We start from the raw sequence: 21,475 nt of genomic DNA on the forward strand, positions 1-21,475 counted from the left end.
AACTCGCTAAGCAAGCTCACATGCATCATGGGATCACACTGTTTATTTCCAGTTCCACATACACACAAATTATTGTTCAATATCCTTCTCTTCACTGATAGCTACGAATGAAAATGCTTGTTGATTCTTTGCAACAAGTCATGTATGCTGGGCTGCCTTATCCCTGGAATATTGCCGAGTGTGGCATCACACAAGAAACAAGTATATATGTTGACCTTTTTGGGACCTTTGTTACATTACGTCAGAAGCACAGCTTGCTCTCTGGGACTTTCTCTCACCAAGATATACAGGTGTACCAAATGTCTGGAATACTGCTACGATGAACAAAAGGTTTGTCATGTTACTACTGTCTTTTCTCTTGCCCAGTTCGATGCAATTGATCTCCGGGACTTCAAGACAGTTAACCTGATCAGCAAAGAAGAGTTTGACAACCTGACACCAACATCAACTGTTCTGCCACAGGAGGTTCCTCCACCACCCCCTCCGCCAGTCACATCTACAGGTAATCTGTCGCGGAAAAGAAGTTCATTCTTCTATAGCACACAAGGTCTTGTGCAACATTTCTTATCGTTGATCCAATTAATGTGATTTGTCAGTCATCATACTCAGGTAGAATGAGTTGATGTTCATGCTGTCATTTATGATATCCCCGCTACGAAGTAATGAGGCCATAAAGCGTTCACTCCATCCATCCATCCATCCATCCATCCATCCATCCATCCATCCATCCATCCGTCTGTCCTTTTCTCATGGATGTTGATGTGTTGTATGTCATGGATGTTGATGTTTTGTATGTCATGGATGTTGATGTTTTGTGTGTCATGGATGTTAATGTATTGTATGTCGTTGATGTTTTGTATGTCATTGATGTTTTGTGTCATGGATGTTGATGTGTTGTATGTCATGGATGTTAATGTATTGTATGTTGATGATGTTTTGTGTGTCATGGATGTTAATGTTTTGTATGTCGGTGATGTTTTGTGTCATGGATGTTGATGTGTTGTGTGTCATGGATGTTGTGTTGCGTCTCATGGATGTGGATGTTTTCTATGTCATGGATGTTGATGTTTTGTGTGTCTTTGACATTATTGCTGTGGCTCATGTTATTTACAATGAAGATGTGACTTTTGCCATTGAAAATTACTTGTAGGATTAATGTGGCTTGTTCTGTAGATATTGATGTGGCTTATTTCATAGTCATAAATGAAGTGGCTTGTGGCATTTGTCATTGCTCCTAATGTCAGTGGTTTCTCTTGTTCTCATTCAATTAGTTGCAGATTGCTAACTGTGACACAGATATAGCATTGGCATGAAACTAACAAAATTTCACTCTGTTTTTGCAGAACCAAAGAAAGTGCCGTCCCCACAGACTGTGCAGCAGGATGTGGCTCGGTCACTCCCAGCTTACGTGCCCGACACGCCCGGCAGACCAACCCCTCGAACACCACATGCACGCAAAGATTCCAGCAAAGCTCCACGGTTCTACCCGGTAGTGAAGGATTCTTCAAGACCTCCAGACCCACAGGTAGATAATGGTCCACGTGAAACATACTGAGTGTTGGTGGAAGTCAGATGGACACCAGTTTCTTATTGTGTTGTGAAAGGAGATGTCAAACATAAAATAAGTCATGGGATTATAAAAGAAATTAGAGAACAATCAGTGTCTATGTTTTCATCTAAAATACTTTCAGCCATTGGGTTTGCTGTTACAGCCATCTGATACATGTTTCAAATTCCCTGCAGAAATTAGAATTAAAACATTTGCCATAAATTTGCATCTTTCTTTTGGGGTAGTATGGAAGTCAGTGACTTCTTGTTGTGTCACATGGTTTGTCATCTGTCTATAGTCATGGTCTTCTCGTTGGTTCAGACTCCCAGGAAGAAGAAAACTAGGCACAGCAGCAACCCCCCAGTGGAGGGTCACGTGGGGTGGGTGATGGACTCCAAGGAGCACAAAGCACGGTCAAGAAACAATTCCACCTCCATGAGTATGAGGTGAGTCTGTCATGGCTGTCACAACAACCTCCCTGACCACTGTGTAATAAGGATGGATGGTCAAGACAGAAATACCTTAGTCCAGACTCCTCACTTCCTCAAGTTGAAATGGATGTTACTGCTGTCACACATTGTATTCTCTCTATTTTGATAAATACCCAGGACCATCCATTTCAAACATATACATGTGCATCGTCTTTGGTGCTGTACCTTTTCATTGTTAAATGTTCTCCTCGCGATATGGCTGAAATATATATATAAATATGTGACGTTAAATATTAACTCACTCACTAAAACTTTGGGTGGTTTGGTAACTTAGTGCTTAAAGCATTTGCTTGTCAAATTTGAAGGCCTGAGTTTGATTCCCCACATGGGTACAACGTGTGAAGGGCATTTCTGGTGTCCCCTGCTTTGATATTGCTAAAACCTCACTCACTCATAAAAAGTAATATTGGTTTTCAGGCTCTGCTGCAGCATCAGAAAATCTTCTTTTTTTTGTTTCCAGTTTGATAAAAACAATTTTGGTAAAATTGTGTCTCAAGCACATAGTGCTGCTATACCCTGAATAAACAATAATCCAAAACTGTGTACAGTAACTTTACTTTCCTGTGCACAACGTAACTGTATGTCTTGTGTTGCAGTTATGACTACAGTGGCTTTTTGTGGCTTGTGCTCCTTGCAAATTTGATCAAAGAAAGTTTAAAATTTGTGATGAAACATCATTAATGCTAATTTTCTGTATATTGACACGTATCCATGAAGGTCTGGGGTAGAATTGGCCTTCAGCAACCCATTCTTGCCATAGAAGGCAACTATCCTGATCATAAGAGGCGGCAAACGGGATCAGATGACACACGTCATCGGTTTAACAATTGTGCAGATTGATGCTCATGCTGTTGATCACAGGAGTGTCTGGTCCAGGCTTTATTGTTTATAGACCGAAACCATATAGCTGGAATATTGCTGAATGCGACGTCAGACTAAACTCACTCGCACACTTTTTAGCACACATTAGCAGAAGTTACCAGTGTTGTACTTCTCAGGGAATATTTTTATGTATCATGTATGGAGTCACTTTCCAAGATTAGGGCAGAAATAAAAATACTGCTTGGCTGTTTCATTTCCAATTCTTGTAACGTATCTCTTTCTTCGTGGATATCAGTTCACATTTACAATCCTAAATTTGTGTTTTGCAAACTGTAACAGTAACAACTTAGTTTATTTATAGTTATACAGTTAGCAGCTTCAGAGAAGACCGCTCCAAAAAGTGTTCAGGGTCCCAGTGCACAATTCGTTTATAACATTACAACACTTTTTAACTCTATGTTTTGTCGTAGACCAACGAGTGACATGCTATGAATGTTCTGAAGAACAGGGCCCCAGGATCATCAAGCAACTTCAGTGGGTTGTTGAGGTTGAAGAATTAATGGAGTGTAAGTGTGATATGATTGTTTCAGCCCGTCGGACAGCCAGTTGTCGGTCAGCTATGGCAGCACTCCTCTTACATTCCCTCAGTTTGAGCATCCATCACATCAGCTGCTGAAGGAGAACGGCTTCGTCTGGACTGTCTACCACAAGTATCACGCCAAATGTCTCAAAGGTGAGCATCGATGGGGTACTGGCCAAACTTGCTGTGGATATCTACATTGAATATTGATGTTGTAATTAAGTACCTAAAGGCCTAGGTACCTTGGGTGGCCTGGGTGCCATTGTACTAACCAATGAGACTGCTACAGTTGTTGTAAATAGGACCACCTTAGCGCTAAGACCCTTCTTGTTCTGTGGCAAACAGGACATCTATGGTAGTATATCGAGTTCTGCAGCAAGTTAACATGAGGGAGTTAAAGTATTAATTCTAATGCCAAGTGTAGCTGAAAGTCAGTCAAAATGGAGAAATTCCAGTGGGATAAGAACAGATGTGTTTTACAAACTCATTTACAATGTGGATTATATTATGAAACAACTATCTGTTGTTGACAGTTCCAGTGAAGGAAAACTATTCAGGTTAAAAAGAACATTCTCTATTTGAATTTAGTCAGTATGAATTTGATGTGATGCATGTGTTGCACCAGAACGGAAGAGGCTTGGAATCGGACAGTCTCAGGAGATGAACACACTGTTCAGGTTTTGGTCCTTCTTCCTACGCCAGCATTACAACAAGAAGATGTACCAGGAGTTTCGCAACCTTGCTGTGGAGGATTCAAAGGATGGATACAGGTATTTGAACTGAAATTGTGCTGTCACTCTAGGACATTGGTAGATTTTTTTTTTTTCAAGAGTGGTCCGGGGTAGAATAGGTCTTCAGCAACCCATGCTTGCCTTAAAAGTCGACTTTGCATGTCGTAAGAGGCGACTAACGGGATTGGGTGGTCAGACTTGCTGACTTGGTTGACACGTCATTGGTTCCCACTTGCGCAGATCGATGCTCATGCTGTTGATCACTGGATTGTCTGGTCCAGACTTGATTATTTACAAACCGCTGCCATATAGCTGGAATATTGCTGAGTGTGGCGTAAAACTAAACTCATTCACTCATTCACTTTTTTAAGAGTCATACCCTAGAAGAAGATTATGTTGTTATCTGGCATGGTATTCCCAAAAACTATTCTCACTGATTGGGACTAGCTTAAGGACAGACATATCCATTTCCAGAAGTATATGCTGGACATCTACTGACTTGCAGTCAACAGTTCTAGCCTCACTGGTACTTCATTCTGTTCCACTTTCAGGTATGGTTTAGAATGTCTATTCCGCTACTACAGCTACGGACTGGAACGCCGTTTTCGGTTAGATGTGTTCAAGGACTTCATGGAGGACACAATAAGAGACTGTGAAAGTGGTAAGAATGTTAACTTGCCTTTTGCCCATTCTAGGAAACACAGGGTTTTGTCAATAATAATAATAACAATGCTAAAATTTATATAGCTCCTGAATCCAAGATTTGCTCTAAGATGCTTGGTTGAATGCTTTCTTGAAAAGAACTGTTTTGAGTTCTTTTATTTAATGGAATGATGTCAGATAAGTTTTTCATGTTCTCAAGTAGTTGGTTTCCATAGCAGAGGACCTGCTTTGGCAAAAGCTTTATCGCCATAACTGCGGGTTCGTGATGGCTGATACCATGACACTAGTTCAGTCAAGTATTCAGTAAAGTCATTTTAGTAAAGTATTCTGGAGCCTGGTTACAAAACTGTATTAAACCATCAAGCCTTCTCTTTCAATTGTTTGATGGTGTTATTCAATGTTCATAGTTACACAGATTTGCATAGATGTGTTGTTATTGTATCAGTTAAATGTTTTGCCATCTTCCAGGCCAGCTCTATGGACTGGAGAAGTTCTGGGCATTCCTGAAGTATTCTCGGCGGTCAGTAGAAGTTGACCCAATGCTGAAAGAAAAACTTTCCAAATTCAAGCGACTAGAAGATTTCCGGGTTGATGTGAGTGTAATCTTGGTGCCAAATTTATTATGCAAAGCATCATTAAACTATGCCTACTCTACAAAATAAGTGCTTGAATATGATGACCAAAAGGCGAGTCCCTCTTGCTTACGTTAACAAAGTCACTTACGCTTTTGTGGAGTCCTTCCTGTTGTGAAGGTTCATTTGTCGTAAGAGGTGACTAACAGGATCAGGTAGTCATACTCACTGACTAGGTTGGCCTATATCTCAACTGTGCAGATTAATGCTCATGATGTTGATCACAGGATTGTTTGGTACAGACTGCAGCCATATGGCGCAAGTGCATTGTTAAACAAGTAAACAAATGTTGCCCCCCATTAGGATTCCAGGTCTAAATGGACCCCAGTAAGCTACACTTCTACCCAGTTGGGACAGTGACAGGACTTGCTGTTCATCACAGGTCACAGAATAGTTTGGGTTGTTTTGGACAGGACACAATCACACAGATGGAATCATTGGTGTGTGTGGCATTGCAAAAAAGACCAAAACATGTGCTTACCAAAGTAAGCACCAGCAAAATATTTATTCGCAGGTACAATTCCTGCAGCACTCGTTTTCTTGCCAAGACTTGATAATTTATTCAGTTTGTCAAGTAGTAAAAAATAATTATTTGAAAGGTTTGCAACCTGATACAGTATCTCCAGTATAATGCCTGTTCTTTGTTAGTTTGAGGATCAGTCAAGTGGACCAACATCTTCGAAACAGACATCCCAAGACACCCAATCGAAAACAGCCATTCAGAAGTCTGGTCAAGCCAGCCAATCAAAATCCACAACAGAGAAAACTGACAAGCCTGCATCAGGATCAGAAGGTTCCGCCGCTGCCGTTGCCGCTGCCACCAAGTGAAACACTGTACATAGACTGCTGGGACAAAGGGGGCATGTATATAGCATGGGATGCCGTTGGGCATCAATCAACCAATGTGCTCTGGGCAAACCAGAAACCATTCTCTGTACTATACGTGACTCAAGTTTATGTTGAAGGGATGATTTAGTGGCTTTCTATTCCAAACTGTCAGTAATGACAAGACACCATTTAAACAAATATAATAATTCAAAGTTTCCACAAAATTTAAGCTCTCTGCATGTAATTATTTGTAAGACTGATACCAGATTGAATGATTTGTTATCTTAATGCAGGAATTCCTCTTTCCTAGTTTGAAGATGAAATATTTTATATGTATATATATATATATGTTTTCAGGCTTGTCCAGTTCTGTTAAAGACATGAGGTTTCCTCATACATTTAAAATTTGCAAGGTGTTTTGGTTGCTTTTACTATTTGATAAAGATCAATGTTAATGAACGGTGTTCATTGAAGGGAGATAACTCTAGAATACTTGAGGATTTGAATGTAGCCATAATTGTAGTGGTGCAGTGTAAGTTCTTTATACTGATGTGATATGGTTTCTTTGCCAAGTTTCAAATGTGTAAAATATTGATTGTTGACAGCATGTTGTTGTCATCTTCCAGTGCTTGTGAATATTTATGATAGTCCATTGTTTTGTCATGTTAAAGGGAGATGATCATTATGAAGGATATTCAAATGAAAGAAAGTTTCATTTTCAATTCCACTTTAGGTTTATGATTTGGACACTTGAATGGTATGCATTAACAGCATTTAATAGCATGATGTACTCTTGTCTTAGAGTAGTTTAATGATTTTCATTTTCATTTCTTCATTTAGTTGAACAAGACATTTATTCATTTTTCACCTCAATGAAGTGCTTTTGATTTTCATTAATATGGTACAGAGAAATACTTAATCTTATCAAAAATCATTTTCTTTGAATGCAGCTATGATTAACAAATATTTCATAGCTAACAAGGCCTTAGTTTTTTTATGTTGATGTTAAGGAGTCGGGTTTTTATTTTCTCAGTGAAGTAATTACATGTTCAGAAATGGTAAACAGTACTTTTTTCAAGGTCTCCTGTCAAAGTCAGTGCTTGGGAGAAAAGACAAAGGACTCCATGAGAAAATGGACAAGTTGCAATATCTTTTTTCTGTTACAAGGTGTTTCCAAACTCTGTAGTGAGTTATGTTTTCAGGTTGTATTATTTATGGAAAAATGATCCTTTATGCTAAAACTAAAGGTGATGTGCATATCTGAATGACTGTATGTGTGTCTCAGCTTGAGTTGTGGTGCATCGCTTTGTTCATGTTTTCAGTGTTTTATTTTCAGGGAAAGTCTGCCTCTGTTTTCATAATGCATTCACTGTCATTCATGCATTAACCAGTCTGTTGCTATGTGCTTGTGTGTGTCTGTGGAAAGTGCTGATCTAATTCCATGATTGGTACTTGTTAGATATTTCTTGCTGAAGGTCTGTTCCCAATATTTTGATAAGGAAAAGGTGTTAAATGGCAGTATATGAATGGGCAGTTGTTAGAGGTTATTGAAGAAAAACTAATGGCACCACAATGTCTCGCCCATTTCTAGTGTGTTCCATAGTGCTAAAAAGGATGTTACATCAGACATGTATCTATCTCCCTTTAGGTCTGCATGTACAAGAAGAATGACACAGCAAAACTATGTTTCCCTTAGGCTGAATGAAAAAATGTGAAATGTTTCTCGGGGATCAGTGCGGCCCTTTTATTTGTGTACATAACAATGTTTTATTGCCATTTAAAAAAAAAAAAAATGTACTTGGCCGCATCCCGATCATCCATTTGTCATCATCCTATAAGAATGAGTGTCAGTAAGAGCAAGTGTGAATGAATCTACAAATAATTAACATGTGCTGAACTCCCCAAGCTCACTCATCACCTTTTTCTATGAAAAATTTTGAAATGTCCTGCCGCTCTTGTCACTTTAAAAAATAATGTGCCCGAGAAACAATTTTTTTTATGCAGCCTTAAAGTTCAGTTGTAATATTTGACATAACATGCTGTGCAAGAATCCAATTCTGAGTTCATGTGCAGGTTTGCATAATTATGTTAAAAGGTTTGTCAGATCTTCGCTTGTGGATTGCAAAAATAGCTGTTGGAGCTCTGCATCACTTTAATCCTCAAACCCTTGTTAAGTTGACACAAACTGATTTTTGTGGAATTCTGTTAAAAGCAGTGTTCTGTATATTATTTCTGCCAATCAGTATCTCTTTGTGAGGAAGTTACATTTCAACCTCAACACCTTTCCCCCCCCTACCCCCACAAACAGTGCTATTCTGCTGAGAACCTAGAATTGGTTTGACAGCACTGCACAAATCACAATATATGCCTTCAACTGTCAACTGATTCATTCCTCGTGTCTGTTTTTCTTCAAGGGCATTTGTCACTTGTCAGTGACATTGGGGTTTTGTTCATGACATTGACCGAGGTAGAGATATCATGGGACCACCACAGATTCAGGACTTGAAATGGCCTCGCCTACATGTGATATACTTTTGTGAACATGGTAAATTTCGATTAGAACACATGGTCGAAATATCAACACAACTTATCACTGTTTCCTGAACATCATCATTTGTGTGTCTAAAGATGCAAAGTGTTACTAATCTGAAGATGAGAACTTATGCAACAACCTTTGTCAGCATGTTTTGCTGTTATTCCTCGGACTCAATAACAACACATTAATCTGCAGTGTTATTGATGGCAATCATATGCACTTTTCTGTAGAGAGAAACATGAAAGACTGAAGTAATTTACTGCTGACCAAAATCCTTAAGACCATCAAAACCAATTTTATTTTGTATTTTCATAGTGTTTTATCCTGTCTGAAATATTAGTGCTTTCTCTCCTGCTGTACATAAAATGTTCAATATTTGAAACCTGTATTGCACCATATTGACCTGTGTGAGAGTAGACATGTATCTGAATTACTGTACAAAAACAAGCTGTCTATGTGAATATCTGATAATCTTATATACTAGTGAGTAGGGTTTTATCTGTATTACATATTTATCTTGATCTTGCATAACCTGGTGATGGTGTACAGTTCATGGCTTCTCCATAGTCAAGTGCGAAATGTTACTTCTTGTACCAGTTGTGCAGTGTTTGAAATCACCCCTTGGTGATTCAGCACGATCATGTTGATTACCTGATTCTATCAATTATCAGGTACTGTGAGGAGCCCAATGTTCTCCTTTTGAGTTATCACATGCTTGTTCTGTTAAACCTCGAGTTATCAAGTGCATGTTCTGTTAACATCTTGATTTGATGTACGTGTTCTGTTAACATCTTGGATCATTCTGAGCTTGACTTCTACAGAATATGTGAAAAATATTCACTTAAATACATTAGATTGTCACTTGCTAGATGCTCTGTATAAATAGCCTCCTGGTACAGACTCATCTGCCGAAGATAGTCTTATGTAAACTAAACCAATATTGAACATTGTGCCAAAATGGATTTATGTTTGGAATGAAGACTTACTCGACCAGATCACTAGTTCATGTTGTCACAGTATCTCAGTCACAACACTGCGCCACACCAAGGTTTTCCAGTCCACAAATCTGTGATAGACGTTGTCTTCAATGTCTTCTGTTGTTTCTCTCACTATGCACTTCGGTATGCAAATACTACAGTAGGTTCTCTCACTCTTCTGGTTGTCTGTCAGTTCATATTGCCATGACACCTGTCTGCTGAGCATGAGCTCATCAATCACATGTCAGTCAATATCTCCCCAGGATAACATGGTGGATGTCACTTATCAGCTCACAAGGACTTTTAAGTTGTTTTCTGAACTCAGGCTTACACTGGAAGTTTGATTTTTCTTGGACTTCAGAATTTAAATAGTGTTATTTGTTCAGATATCAAGTCACTATCTTCATATCCAAAATTTGCTTATGCTCAACACTGGAGCATTGAAAAGTGGTATTTGGAATTTCAATTTACAGTGAAATATCGAAGCTAAAATGTGGCTGATGAACCACCACTGACTTGACTTACAAAATTGACATGGCCCAAGTACCGATCATCAAAATACCCTGCACAAAAGCGATTATTGTTTTGTTAATTCATTTTCTTGCATTCAAGAGGATGTTTGAATCAGTTGTGGCTTGTTAAGTACATGTTAGATGAATATACTCTAATTTTAGCATATTGTTTGTGGAATATGAAATTTCAGTGCATACGTATTCCAGTCATCTCATTAGCAATTTATGAAGCTCCCAGACTGCCAGGAAATGATCTTATGTTTATGGGAGATCAAACTTTCCGAACAAACAGTCAGTTGTGTAATGGATGAGGACATGTGACCGCACTTTTAAGGATAGCAAGTTTCAGTTGCAAGAACAGTGGGAAAGATGCAGTTCAACGCTTTTGTTGTTGTAAGTTTCGTTTTTATTTGTATAAAGCACTGTCACAAGTCCTCAATCTTTTTAGAGCACACCCAAATTCTTGAGGTCCATTGATCAAGCAATCAGTGCAGATGTATCTTCACTTTCCTCTCCGGAGCAAAACCCATGGCCAAGTTTTGGGGTAATTCTAAAAGTACCTGGTGCTAGGAGGTTGGAGTACATACTGGCATATAATTGTGATGTGACCCAACTGGGAAATCCCACTGGATCAGAGCTTTAGGTGTGTTCTGAGGATTGTTAACGAGATGAAAGTCACATGTGCATGCTGTTTTTCTGTCATGGTCTGGCTGATTCACCAAAGATTGATGATACTATTACAACCTGAGACCGCCCTTGTTAAGTTTGCTGAGTTTAATTTTGTATCTTACAACACTGTTCCTTGATCTCTTGTGACAAAAATCAGGTCAGTAATATGGCATTATTGAGATCTTCATCATTAAAACTACGGTTGAATTTTTACAACATACATAGCCCAACATTAATGCTACAGGCAATGAATATGTTTCATGTTTCTTCAAAGTCAAAAAAGATATTCCACGCTTAGGAATAAGATTATTTTGTTTACAGCTTGTTTTTGTGTAAACTGTAGCACGTAGTGCATTTGGTAGGACCCTTTCCTAAATGATGGAATAGAAATGACACCATTTGTGTTCTGGTACTGTTAAATGCCATAAGCATGAAATTGTGTAGTTTGTGTAAAGATGATTTAAAACTAGCACTTTGTGTGTGGTGACAGTGCCTTTATTCAAAGTTTGGTTTATGTTAGACTACCAAATAATGTCTCATTCAGTCACATTCTGGCAATATTAGTTTGTATAGAAAAAGACAACCCTTTTATGTATATACTTTACATTGTACTTCAGGTGTGGCTCTTGTACATACAGCTGTCTGGGAGATCGGATTTTTTTAGTTCATTTGTCATAACCATGTATATTTCTACAACAATGTAATACAATCACAATTATTTATTTTACATGAAATGGTACGTTATTTTGACCCCTTTTAGGTTTTAGTTAGAAAATTGTCAGTGACCATTTTGTCATTCTGTTTTTGACCAGCAATAAGGTAATGAAAATGATTACATATTAAGTAGAAGATTCAGAAGTGAATAAATTGAAATGCCTGTATATAGAAGTGTCAAATTTCCCAGTTCCTTATGTAAAGTGATTCTTTTTCATGATTTTTCATATGTAATATAAAAGTATATGAAATTGAAAAAAAAAAAGACATGTACACCATTTAATCTGCTCAATGATTCGATTCGATATATACTTATATCTGTTGATGATTCTGATAATTTGTTTTTCATTATTTCTGGGCAAAAGGGAGAGCTTGGTGCTATTAGTCCTGCAAGATAAAGTTCAAGTCCTTGTTTTTTCCATACAGTGTTGCTGCATCTTGGAAATGTTCCTATTCTATTAAGTGTGACAAAACCTTTACCTTTATATTAGACAGAATGATGTAGTTGGTAATAGCTGCACAAAGGACAAAAAAAATAAGAAAAAAATATCAAAAACATATTCAGTTGTTTGTTTTCTGTGGGATTCAGCAAAAGCTGTGCTTGACATGTTGGCAAAGTTTTCAACAGTCATGATAATTTTTATGGGATGTCTGGCATTTGTGACAACAGGTTAATTTGGTGAGGTGCAGATCAGAAGCAGGTCTCCTGCCCTGCCTAGAGCACAGGCAAACTGTAGCGCAAATGGAGTTGCGCAGCGTAGAGAAAATGACGTCTTCATATATGAGAGCGAAGCGAGCAAAGGTTGGCAACACACTTCCCTCACTTCGGTTCAAAAAGTATTTTTCGTGTCAAAATAAAATATCGCCACCATCAAAGGTACACTCCCATTTCCTCACTAGGTTGTGCTCTCCGATTTTCAACCCCATATTTAATAATTACTCACGTGAAATATGTTTTATGTAACATTTTAAGCGCCACTCGTGGTATTCAGATCGTTCTTCGCCTCCATTACCCCTGCCAGCTTCCGGCTCAACGAAGTGAAGGAACAAGAATAAGCAGAAATTATAAAGATGTACCATATTGCCTAATTTTATCATGATTCTGTTGGAATGTATTTGTCTTAAGTGTCGGCGTTGTTGTTAGATCTTTTGTAACATTTATTCTACAATAAACACACTTCTGACGTAGAGGGCGTATGAAGCATGGGAGGTAACTCTTTATGTATTCCATACGGAATAATAACTTGTTCCTTCACTGAACCAGAGGCTGGCAGGGTAATGGAGGCAAAGAACGGTCTGATGTACCACGAGTGGCGCTGAAGATGTTGAATAAAACATATTTCACGTGACGTGAGTAATTGTTAAATGTGGCGTTGGAAATCTGAGATCACAAACTAGTCAGGAATTTGGAGTGTAACTTTGATGGTGGCGATATTTTTATCTTCACACGAAAAATACTTTTTGAACCGAAGTGAGGGAAGTGTGTTGCCAACCTTTGCTCACTTCGCTCGCATATATGAAGACTGGTCATTATCTCTGCACTGCGCAACCCCACTTGTGCTACAGTTTGCCTGTGCCAAGAGCAGCACAGTACTTCTACAGGCCAGAAAGATGTGACAAGTTTGTTCAGTATAATATATATATATATATATATTATAGTAAATACTTTTATTTTTGAATGGTCTACCCATCTAAACATTTTTGATGGAAGGAGAGCTTGTTATGCCCTAAAACATGTTCAATTCCCTGCATGGGTACATTCCTGGTGTTTCCCTGCTGCAATATTGCTAAATGTAGCATAAAACTTGCTAATTTGCTCTACTTTGAGGTTGATTTTTAATGGTGTACTTTCACTGAGAAAAGTGTAACACTTTCAGTTTTTGCATACATATGTTGTGTTCCGACTGGAGAGTAGTGATGCAGTCTTTTATCTATTGCCATAAACTGTTGCAGTGGTACAAGAACGTCTATGTAACAATGTAAAACAACCAGAAGAGCGCACCGAAAAGCTTGCATTAGTGCAGTCTTTTCTGATTTACATGTTTATGTGTTTACAAACAAGAGTCTGGTTATGTGATATGCAAAGTCATTGCTGTGCCAGAGTGGGGTCACAATCAGGAATCCAAGGGAGACAACTCTGTTGCAAATGGAATTGCTAGTCTGCCTGGAAATTTGATCCTTTCTACAATGTGTATCAATGAAAACAGACAGAGTTATAATAAAAGTATTTTATATGCCAAATGTAGGCTTTTTGGAAAGCAAACAATACAACTGAAAGTGAAATGAATAGATATGGATATGACGGCTGGAACCAATGGTGTTGCGAACACAATTCTGGTGTTGACCTGATGACATGAAATGGCTGGTCGGGACTTGCTTGGGATGACTTCTTTTACTTGAGATAATTTTTCTATTGTTCAAAGAATATGCAAAATTGTCCAATGATTAAATACTGTGGGTTTTTTTAGGGTGTTGTGGAAAGAAGGATCACAAAATGCAGTCTTCCAAATTCTGTGCAAGTTACTCAAATAAACAGCTTGAATATTTTTCAAAATTAATTATGTTAAGACCGAAATACAGTGGATGTTTGTTTTGCACAAGTGGGCAGTACTTCTGTACTTTCTTCTCCAACATCTTAATATGCTTGGCAGAAAACCTACTTTAGAATGCAAATACAAATGTGGGCAACTTTAACGCACAAACTACCTGCTATCAACTAAGTACTAATGAATAAATTATAGGAGGTAGATACAGTTAAATGTGAACAAAACAAAATACTTAACTAACGGACGGTGAATGATGCCATGCCTAATACTGCATTGTGAGTATGTTTCACATAATGGAGAAGTTGAGTAATGCTGACCCCGGAGGGTTCCTTGGATGAATTGGTGGCTGGACGGATGTGAGTGATGGCAATGGACAGAAGAAATGTGCAGTGATTGTCACATTGTTGTACACTTTGAAACACAGAGGGCTTTGTCAGAATAGTATTTACAACGTTTCTGAACAAGGGATTTATCAACAAGGGGATGCAGCATTCCATGATGTTTTCACATTTTACAAAATGCTGGATAATTGAGTCAAAAATGCAACAGCAGCATTTTGGAGAGGGAGGTATCTTTCTAAAATACCTGCCATGTCTGGCTGATGAATCCCAGCTGGAAAAGACGTCAGACTTGCTATGAGTATTTAAACCTTTAACTTAATTTGAACTTTTTAGTCCTTGTGAACACTTTTGAATTTTCGCAATCAAAATTAAAAACACCTTGCATAGTAAATTCTATACAGCTACAAGATGAGTGGTGTTTCTCCAGTTATCAGTGGGAGTAATATCCAAAGATTTCACTAAATCTGTAATCTACATCTAAATCAATTTTTCTCCCCAATGATGAATCTTGAATCATTTGATACCAGCAAACAAACGTGTTACAATGCTTCAACAATGTGTATGAACATTCAGTCTTTTGGGACAAACCTGGATAGATGTGATACTGACTGGAAGTAGAAAAGATCCCAGTTAACTTTAAAAATCTCATGAATTGAAGTGAAAATACACAAAAATCAGTTTATACAACAAATCTTCAAGAGATGCTGATTAGTAACAAAGTTCTCAAATATCTGTTCTTTCACATGTGGAATTAGTTTATGAAATACTGTGGTTTTGTGACCTATATTTCATATCATACATGGCAACTGATGCTACAGATTGAGGAGCATTGCTTTGTTAAAATTACAATTTGAACTGTATGAGCTTCAAATCTTCAAGAAAATATGTATAAATTATCCATATTGAACTCTTATCTGAACATTGAAATAAGCTTCATGATATAATTATCACTTAAATTGTTAACATGACTTTCTGTAAAGGTCATAAAATTTATTATAAGATTTTCACCTGTCTATCCCATGGAGCACCTCACATCACAATGCTTCCATCAAGACAATCGCAAAAGTGAGTTTCTATCTTTGTTCAGTATGTCATTCTCATGAACTTTTCAAAGTACATGTAGTTAATGCATGTATCTTGAACAATTCTAAAAAAATTATGAATTGTCTCCCTTGAAACATTCTGCTAGTAGTGACTATGTTATGGCCTTTTATGTGCCTTGACCAAACAACATACTGCTGAGAAATGACAGTGTTGAGCATCATCTGACATTTCATAATGCTTGAACTCTTAAACGAATCTGCAACTGTAAAATAATAGCAATGATAATAAAAATGTCATAACACTTCCAGACAGGAGAAATCAATAACCACAATTAATGTAAATTAAGACCTTTAAGAGATTTGTCTCCCAGAGTGAAACCAAATCATTATGTATCTGAGGCATCGAGTGATGTGTACAAGTGCCAGTTTAACCCGAACTAACACTCTATAAAAAGTGATGGCAGCCACTCTTGAGAGTCCCTGTAGAACAACATTGACATAACTAGCAGGCCCTGCACTTCTCACATGTAAGGGTCCTGGTAACCCCGGTAGTCAGACATTTTGATTGATTTGCCTTTGACAGGTCTGAGGTCATTGTTGCGAGGGGATGCAACCCCGCCCTCTGGTGGTTCATCCGCCATGACAGAGGAGGGCCGAGACTTGGGTCCCGTCCTCAGTTCTGTGCCAGAGATTGATGTGAGGGTCTTTGAGTCTTGCTCAGTCTTTGGGTAAGGTTTACTTGGAGGCGTGTTTTCTGGGGAGTTGCCACGATGTAAAGATTTTTGTATGGGTTGAAGACGCACACCCTGGTCAAACAAAATAGCAGAGTGTCAGAGCTATGTCAGTATGAGTGAGTGAATCCTGGAAACACTGCAGCAATCATGAGAAAAGTGAGTGAGTGAGTTTAGTTTTACACCGCACTCAGCAATATTACAGCTATATGGCGGCGGTCTGTAAATAATCGAGTCTGGACCAGACATTCCAGTGATCAACAACATGAGCATCGATCTGCGCAATGGGGAACCGATGACATGTGTCAACCAAGTCAGCGAGCCTGACCACCCGATCCCGTTAGTCGCCTCTTACAACAAGCTGAGTCGCCTTTTATGGCAAGCATGGGTTGCTGAAGGCCTATTCTACCCTGGACCTTCATGAGAAAAGATATCCATGAATATCGTTGTGTGTCTGTGTCCTGAATGAAGAGGCACTGGTCAGCAATGTTCCAGCTGCATCAGCCTTTTTGACACTAAATCATTGAACCTTGACCAGGCGAACCAGTGGTTGATGGTGTCACCTGTACAGTGTACACACCCTGTCTACTGGTGTCAGCGGTACAATCTATACACCCTGTCTACTCGTGTCACCTGTACAATATACACACATCTGCAATCTACATACCCTGTCGACTGGTGTCTGAGTGAATTTCCTCATCTGGACACCTTGCTTGTAGTGCTGCTTTTTGTCCCAGCCCCCAACATCACGGTATCCAACATCCTTCTGAGAGGGTGGGTCTCTGGGTGTGTACGCCTCGCACGTCAGTTCCCCATCTTCCTTCCAATCAACCTCAGCTCGAGACATGCGAGAAGGGTTCCTCGTTGGCACAGATGGAGAGAGACGCCCATCTTCAAGGTCAGGATTAATATTCTATGGACAGAATGAGTGAATGTATGAATACTATTTTATACTCAAGTCAACAATATGTCTTTCATCACACTTGTACATAGTGTGAGACCCCAGAAGGTCCAGGTAGAATAGATCTTCAGCAACCCATGCTTGCCGTAACAGGCAATCACGTTTGTCGTAAGAAGCAACTAACAGGATCAGGTGGTCAGGCTTGCTGACTTGGTTGACACGTCATCAGTTCCAAATTGCGCAGATCGATGCTCATGCTGTTGATCACTGGATTGTCTGGTCCAGTCTTGACTATGTACAGATTGCCACCATCATGTAGCTGGAATATTGCTGAGAGCAGTGTAAAACTAAACTCCTTCACTCACTCATGTATACAGTGTGAATAATTTATTGTATTAAGGACAAATAGTTGAATTGAGAATGATCGAGACTTGACCAGCCAAGTGATTGATATTATTCCATTAATACTGTTTTACAACAAGCACCAGTGGTTTTGGACCTATTCTACCCAAATTTGAAAATCTGGAAAGAACAATTTTCTCTCTGAACTAATGTTACCACTTATGTGAATAAGAGTACATCCAAGACTCACAAATATGAGTACATAATCTATAAGTCCATAAGAATTTCTCTACTACGATGCATCTCATGTTCATGGGATCTTGACCCAATATGCTTTCGGATCTCTGAAGATACAGCTTCACTATTTTAACCCCCTCTATTCATATACTTTGTTCAAATGAAAACCAAAGAGAATATAAATATTCCTTCAATGACAGGTGCTCCCATTTTGGTTTGACAGCTCACAGAAAGGACAGGATTCATGAAACATCCAAACCATCACAAAGTCGCCAATACTTTCCACTCTTAAGATTGTATATTAGTTTTTTTTGGCATTGAGAAATTTAGTTATCCTTGTTTCAATGGATTTGCTGCCTCATACCAAGCATTCAACATCCTCGATGCCAACTGGCTGATTAGAAAGTTCAATATTTGGAGGTGTCTTCAGATCTCCACACAGGTGAGTTTCATCAGCACTAAAGATTCAGTAAGTTATGTTATGAAAATGTGCTTGCTCAGTGTCAGAATCACTCGGCTACCTGTAAAAACTTTTGCTTCTTCTTTTTCCTGGCGAGACTCATCATGGAAGCTCCATTATATCTCTCACTAGCGCCAGGGGTCTCTACGCCACGCCTGAAACAACAACCAGTACTTCTGTATCAGGTTACTAAACAACAGTTCTGCCCTTGTAACGCTGAAACAGCAATAATCAAAGGTTACCTGAATATTGTCATTTCTGAAAGCAGAATTTCTGCAAGATTAACAAGGAAAATACTGACACGTAAAACGCTGAAAACATTTCTGTTATCCGATACAGCGCATATATGGATCTTTTTTTCATTATCATCAAATTTATTTCAGCAATCTTGTAGCTATTTACAATAAGTCCAGTTAGCCAATCCACAATCACACTGGAAGAAACTTGGAAAGTGTCCTGTCAAATCATTTGTCTAGAAATTGCAGTCTTGTACTTTCCTATGACTTTCCATCCATCAAATAAATAATTGGAAAATTGCAGTTGGTCAAAATACTGTTCAAATACACTATATCTAATCATCTCAAGACATTTATAAATTACCAGCACTAATATTTGTTTGAAGTTTAGTTTATAATTCCCTTTTGTCATATGTCCAAAGCAAAAATGCTAGAATTCTACTCAAGGTCTTTTGTACCAGATGACAATTGGCATCATATTTCTACACAAAGTACTGTAATTTTCAACACATATATCTATCAAAGCGAATGAAAAAGAGCATTATCTTGAGCCAATAAATGAATATCCAGACCAGATTGTACAGCACATGCTGAATGCAGATGACAAATTACACAAATATCTGTATATTTCTAACACTGTTGTGCTGCACATGACCAAACACTCACCAGGGAGCATAGTGGTTGTGCGATGGGGACTCCGACCTCAGGTGATAGGGCTGGTGACCCACATACTTTGCATATGATCTTGTCTGAAGACTTAGGTGACGATTATCACGATTCATGTCCCGAGAGTAGCTGAAATCTTGAAGGAAAGTATCTATAAGAATTTGGTTGAAAACTAGTGCACAGAAATATGTTTTCTAAACATCAGAAGCAAGCAGGTTCCTCAGAAATTCAAATCTTAAGTCATGTAAAATCACAGCCTTGGACAGGAATTAGTTGTAGCTAAATAATCTGTTTATTGATTTTATAAAAACTGAAATTCAAGTGAAACCTTCAGTTGCTTACACTGAATGAAGAAATAATGAAAACTGAAAATGAATCGTTGATGAAAATAAACAGTAAAATACCACGAAAATCTTGTTAAAATATACCATTATTTTTTTTTTTTCTGACTCACAAAGTTGGTCTGCTGTAATCACATCAATCAGAGGTTAATGGGCTGTGCATTGTCAACATCTGTGCTCTAAAAGTCTGAACTAGTTGTTATTCTGCTCATACAAGCTGGTTAAAAAGTGAACAGGTCTCCCAAATGTAGCACACCTTACAACAATGCCATAAACTATCCCTGAACAAGCAGAATGTGAAGCTCAAGACTGACTATTTCCCTTTCAGCAGAGAATATCAAGCAAGTCGTACTTCAGAAGAAAGAATTTGCACATAAACCAAGCTATGTTCTGTCTCCCCACTACCAGCAGAAAGCAAGAGTTATCTATTTCTTCACACTGAGATAGGTCACGATGCTTTTTCAGTCACCATTTTAACACTTTTGTCAACAGAAACATATGGCATTATTCTGCAGATTTGGAGAAAATGGTTTTGCAATGATCTACGCCGCTTGCCGAATTACTGTAAAATCAGAAGTTTAAATTAAAATGGTTAATGTTGCCTATTCTCTGTATTTCAAATTTCTTTCTATCTGTAATAAACATATTACAGCTGATTGACATTATTCACCTGAAACTTTCAGTAAAAACTAAATGTAACTTTAACATAATGAACAGATAACATGTAAACATCATCAATACAAAGGTAACCTTTAGGTGCCCTGTTCAAACTGAAACTGTGCGATGCAAACAAACATGGCAATAGCAGCAACATGAGATGAAAACATACCCAGGTGCATCATGGGAACTATCGTAAAATAAACATCAGTCACACAATGCAAGGAAAGGAAATACATAAACACAAAATATTTGACTTCAATGTTATTACTGAGGTTTTAGACCCTTGTATTGATTAAGGACTTTCTCCATGATCACAAAAAAAAAAAAAAAAAAAAAAATGAAGAACACTTTCATGCGAGATAATCCTAAAAAATGTATCTTTTGTAATTTGTTCATTTATAATTCAAAATCATTATTATTATCAAATTCACTTTTGTGATTTCTAGAAATTTTATACAACCACTGGCATAAACTGTGATTATTAACACAGACTTGTCAAAAAGACTTTGCATGGCATTGTGTCTGCTTCTACCCATGATGCACCTGGTTGACTGTTTACAGAGACGGTCCCCTGGCGGACTCAACAGGAAGCTGCTCTAACATCTACATTACCTGGTGATGTGCTTGCTTCGTGTATGTCATAGCCTGAATCTGACAAAACACATATTTGGCACTCAATACCAACTTCAACAAACCAAAATCCATACCAAGTTTCACGAATGCCATTTTCTTCATAAATATTCCTCAAATTTCACAGACCGGACTGTATCACATTTTGTCAGTATAAGGAATTGCTGTAATGATTTCTTTCAGCCCTCCAGGTGACAGGTCATCTTAACTATAGTCATGCAGCTTTGTAGCTACAACCTTGGTAACTAGTGTTACCTCAAAATTCTGTAGTACCAAGTTCCCATATTTTTGTCATTGTTGGTGCCTATCAAATTCTTCAACCCTTATCACTTTCTGAATTCTATAATTTTTCAATGAATATCTCATAAACATGTTACTAACCAACATGTATTTTGATAGGTCTTTACGTTTCTTTTAGACCTTTTATTGACAGCTGAACTTAACTTAATCATGTTATCTGTAGAAATACACCTGCGTTATACACATAGTGTCTGTACTTCCTGTTCCTTGTATTTGGTGCCAAGCACTTTCTTCATCCCTTATGAGCCTAAATATTTTTGGAAATTCTCAATAAATATTTATACAAAATACACTGGAAACATTGCATGTTGAAACTAATCAACAGCTTCCTTGAATA

At 38.1% G+C, this 21,475-nt stretch overlaps 2 protein-coding genes across 4 annotated transcripts in view; one reads left to right on the forward strand and one right to left on the reverse strand.

Annotated features, from left to right (window-relative positions):
- Window positions 1–6,494, forward strand: part of LOC137274228 (la-related protein 1-like) — a 52,761-nt gene extending 46,267 nt beyond the window's left edge. For both annotated transcript variants that reach the window (XM_067807291.1, XM_067807292.1), the window contains exons 13-20: window positions 367–502; window positions 1,344–1,525; window positions 1,871–1,995; window positions 3,453–3,595; window positions 4,068–4,212; window positions 4,725–4,834; window positions 5,305–5,429; window positions 6,117–6,494. In XM_067807291.1, coding sequence (XP_067663392.1) covers window positions 367–502; window positions 1,344–1,525; window positions 1,871–1,995; window positions 3,453–3,595; window positions 4,068–4,212; window positions 4,725–4,834; window positions 5,305–5,429; window positions 6,117–6,296 — 1,146 coding nt within the window. In that variant the 3' untranslated portion in view covers window positions 6,297–6,494. The remainder of the gene's footprint in view (window positions 1–366; window positions 503–1,343; window positions 1,526–1,870; window positions 1,996–3,452; window positions 3,596–4,067; window positions 4,213–4,724; window positions 4,835–5,304; window positions 5,430–6,116) is intronic.
- A 7,423-nt stretch (window positions 6,495–13,917) lies between these two features.
- LOC137274229 (cyclin-dependent kinase-like 3) overlaps window positions 13,918–21,475 on the reverse strand; it is a 42,778-nt gene continuing 35,220 nt past the window's right edge. The window contains exons 15-19 of one of the 2 annotated variants that reach the window (XM_067807293.1): window positions 20,821–20,859; window positions 19,208–19,343; window positions 18,367–18,460; window positions 17,033–17,278; window positions 13,918–16,440 (exon numbers count right to left, since the gene is read on the reverse strand). In XM_067807293.1, the coding sequence (XP_067663394.1) occupies window positions 16,156–16,440; window positions 17,033–17,278; window positions 18,367–18,460; window positions 19,208–19,343; window positions 20,821–20,859 (800 nt within the window). In that variant the 3' untranslated portion in view covers window positions 13,918–16,155. The remainder of the gene's footprint in view (window positions 16,441–17,032; window positions 17,279–18,366; window positions 18,461–19,207; window positions 19,344–20,820; window positions 20,860–21,475) is intronic. The other variant, XM_067807294.1, reaches the window with a different exon arrangement.

This window comes from Haliotis asinina, chromosome 2, assembly GCF_037392515.1.
Source record: "Haliotis asinina isolate JCU_RB_2024 chromosome 2, JCU_Hal_asi_v2, whole genome shotgun sequence".
NCBI lineage: Eukaryota > Metazoa > Mollusca > Gastropoda > Lepetellida > Haliotidae > Haliotis > Haliotis asinina.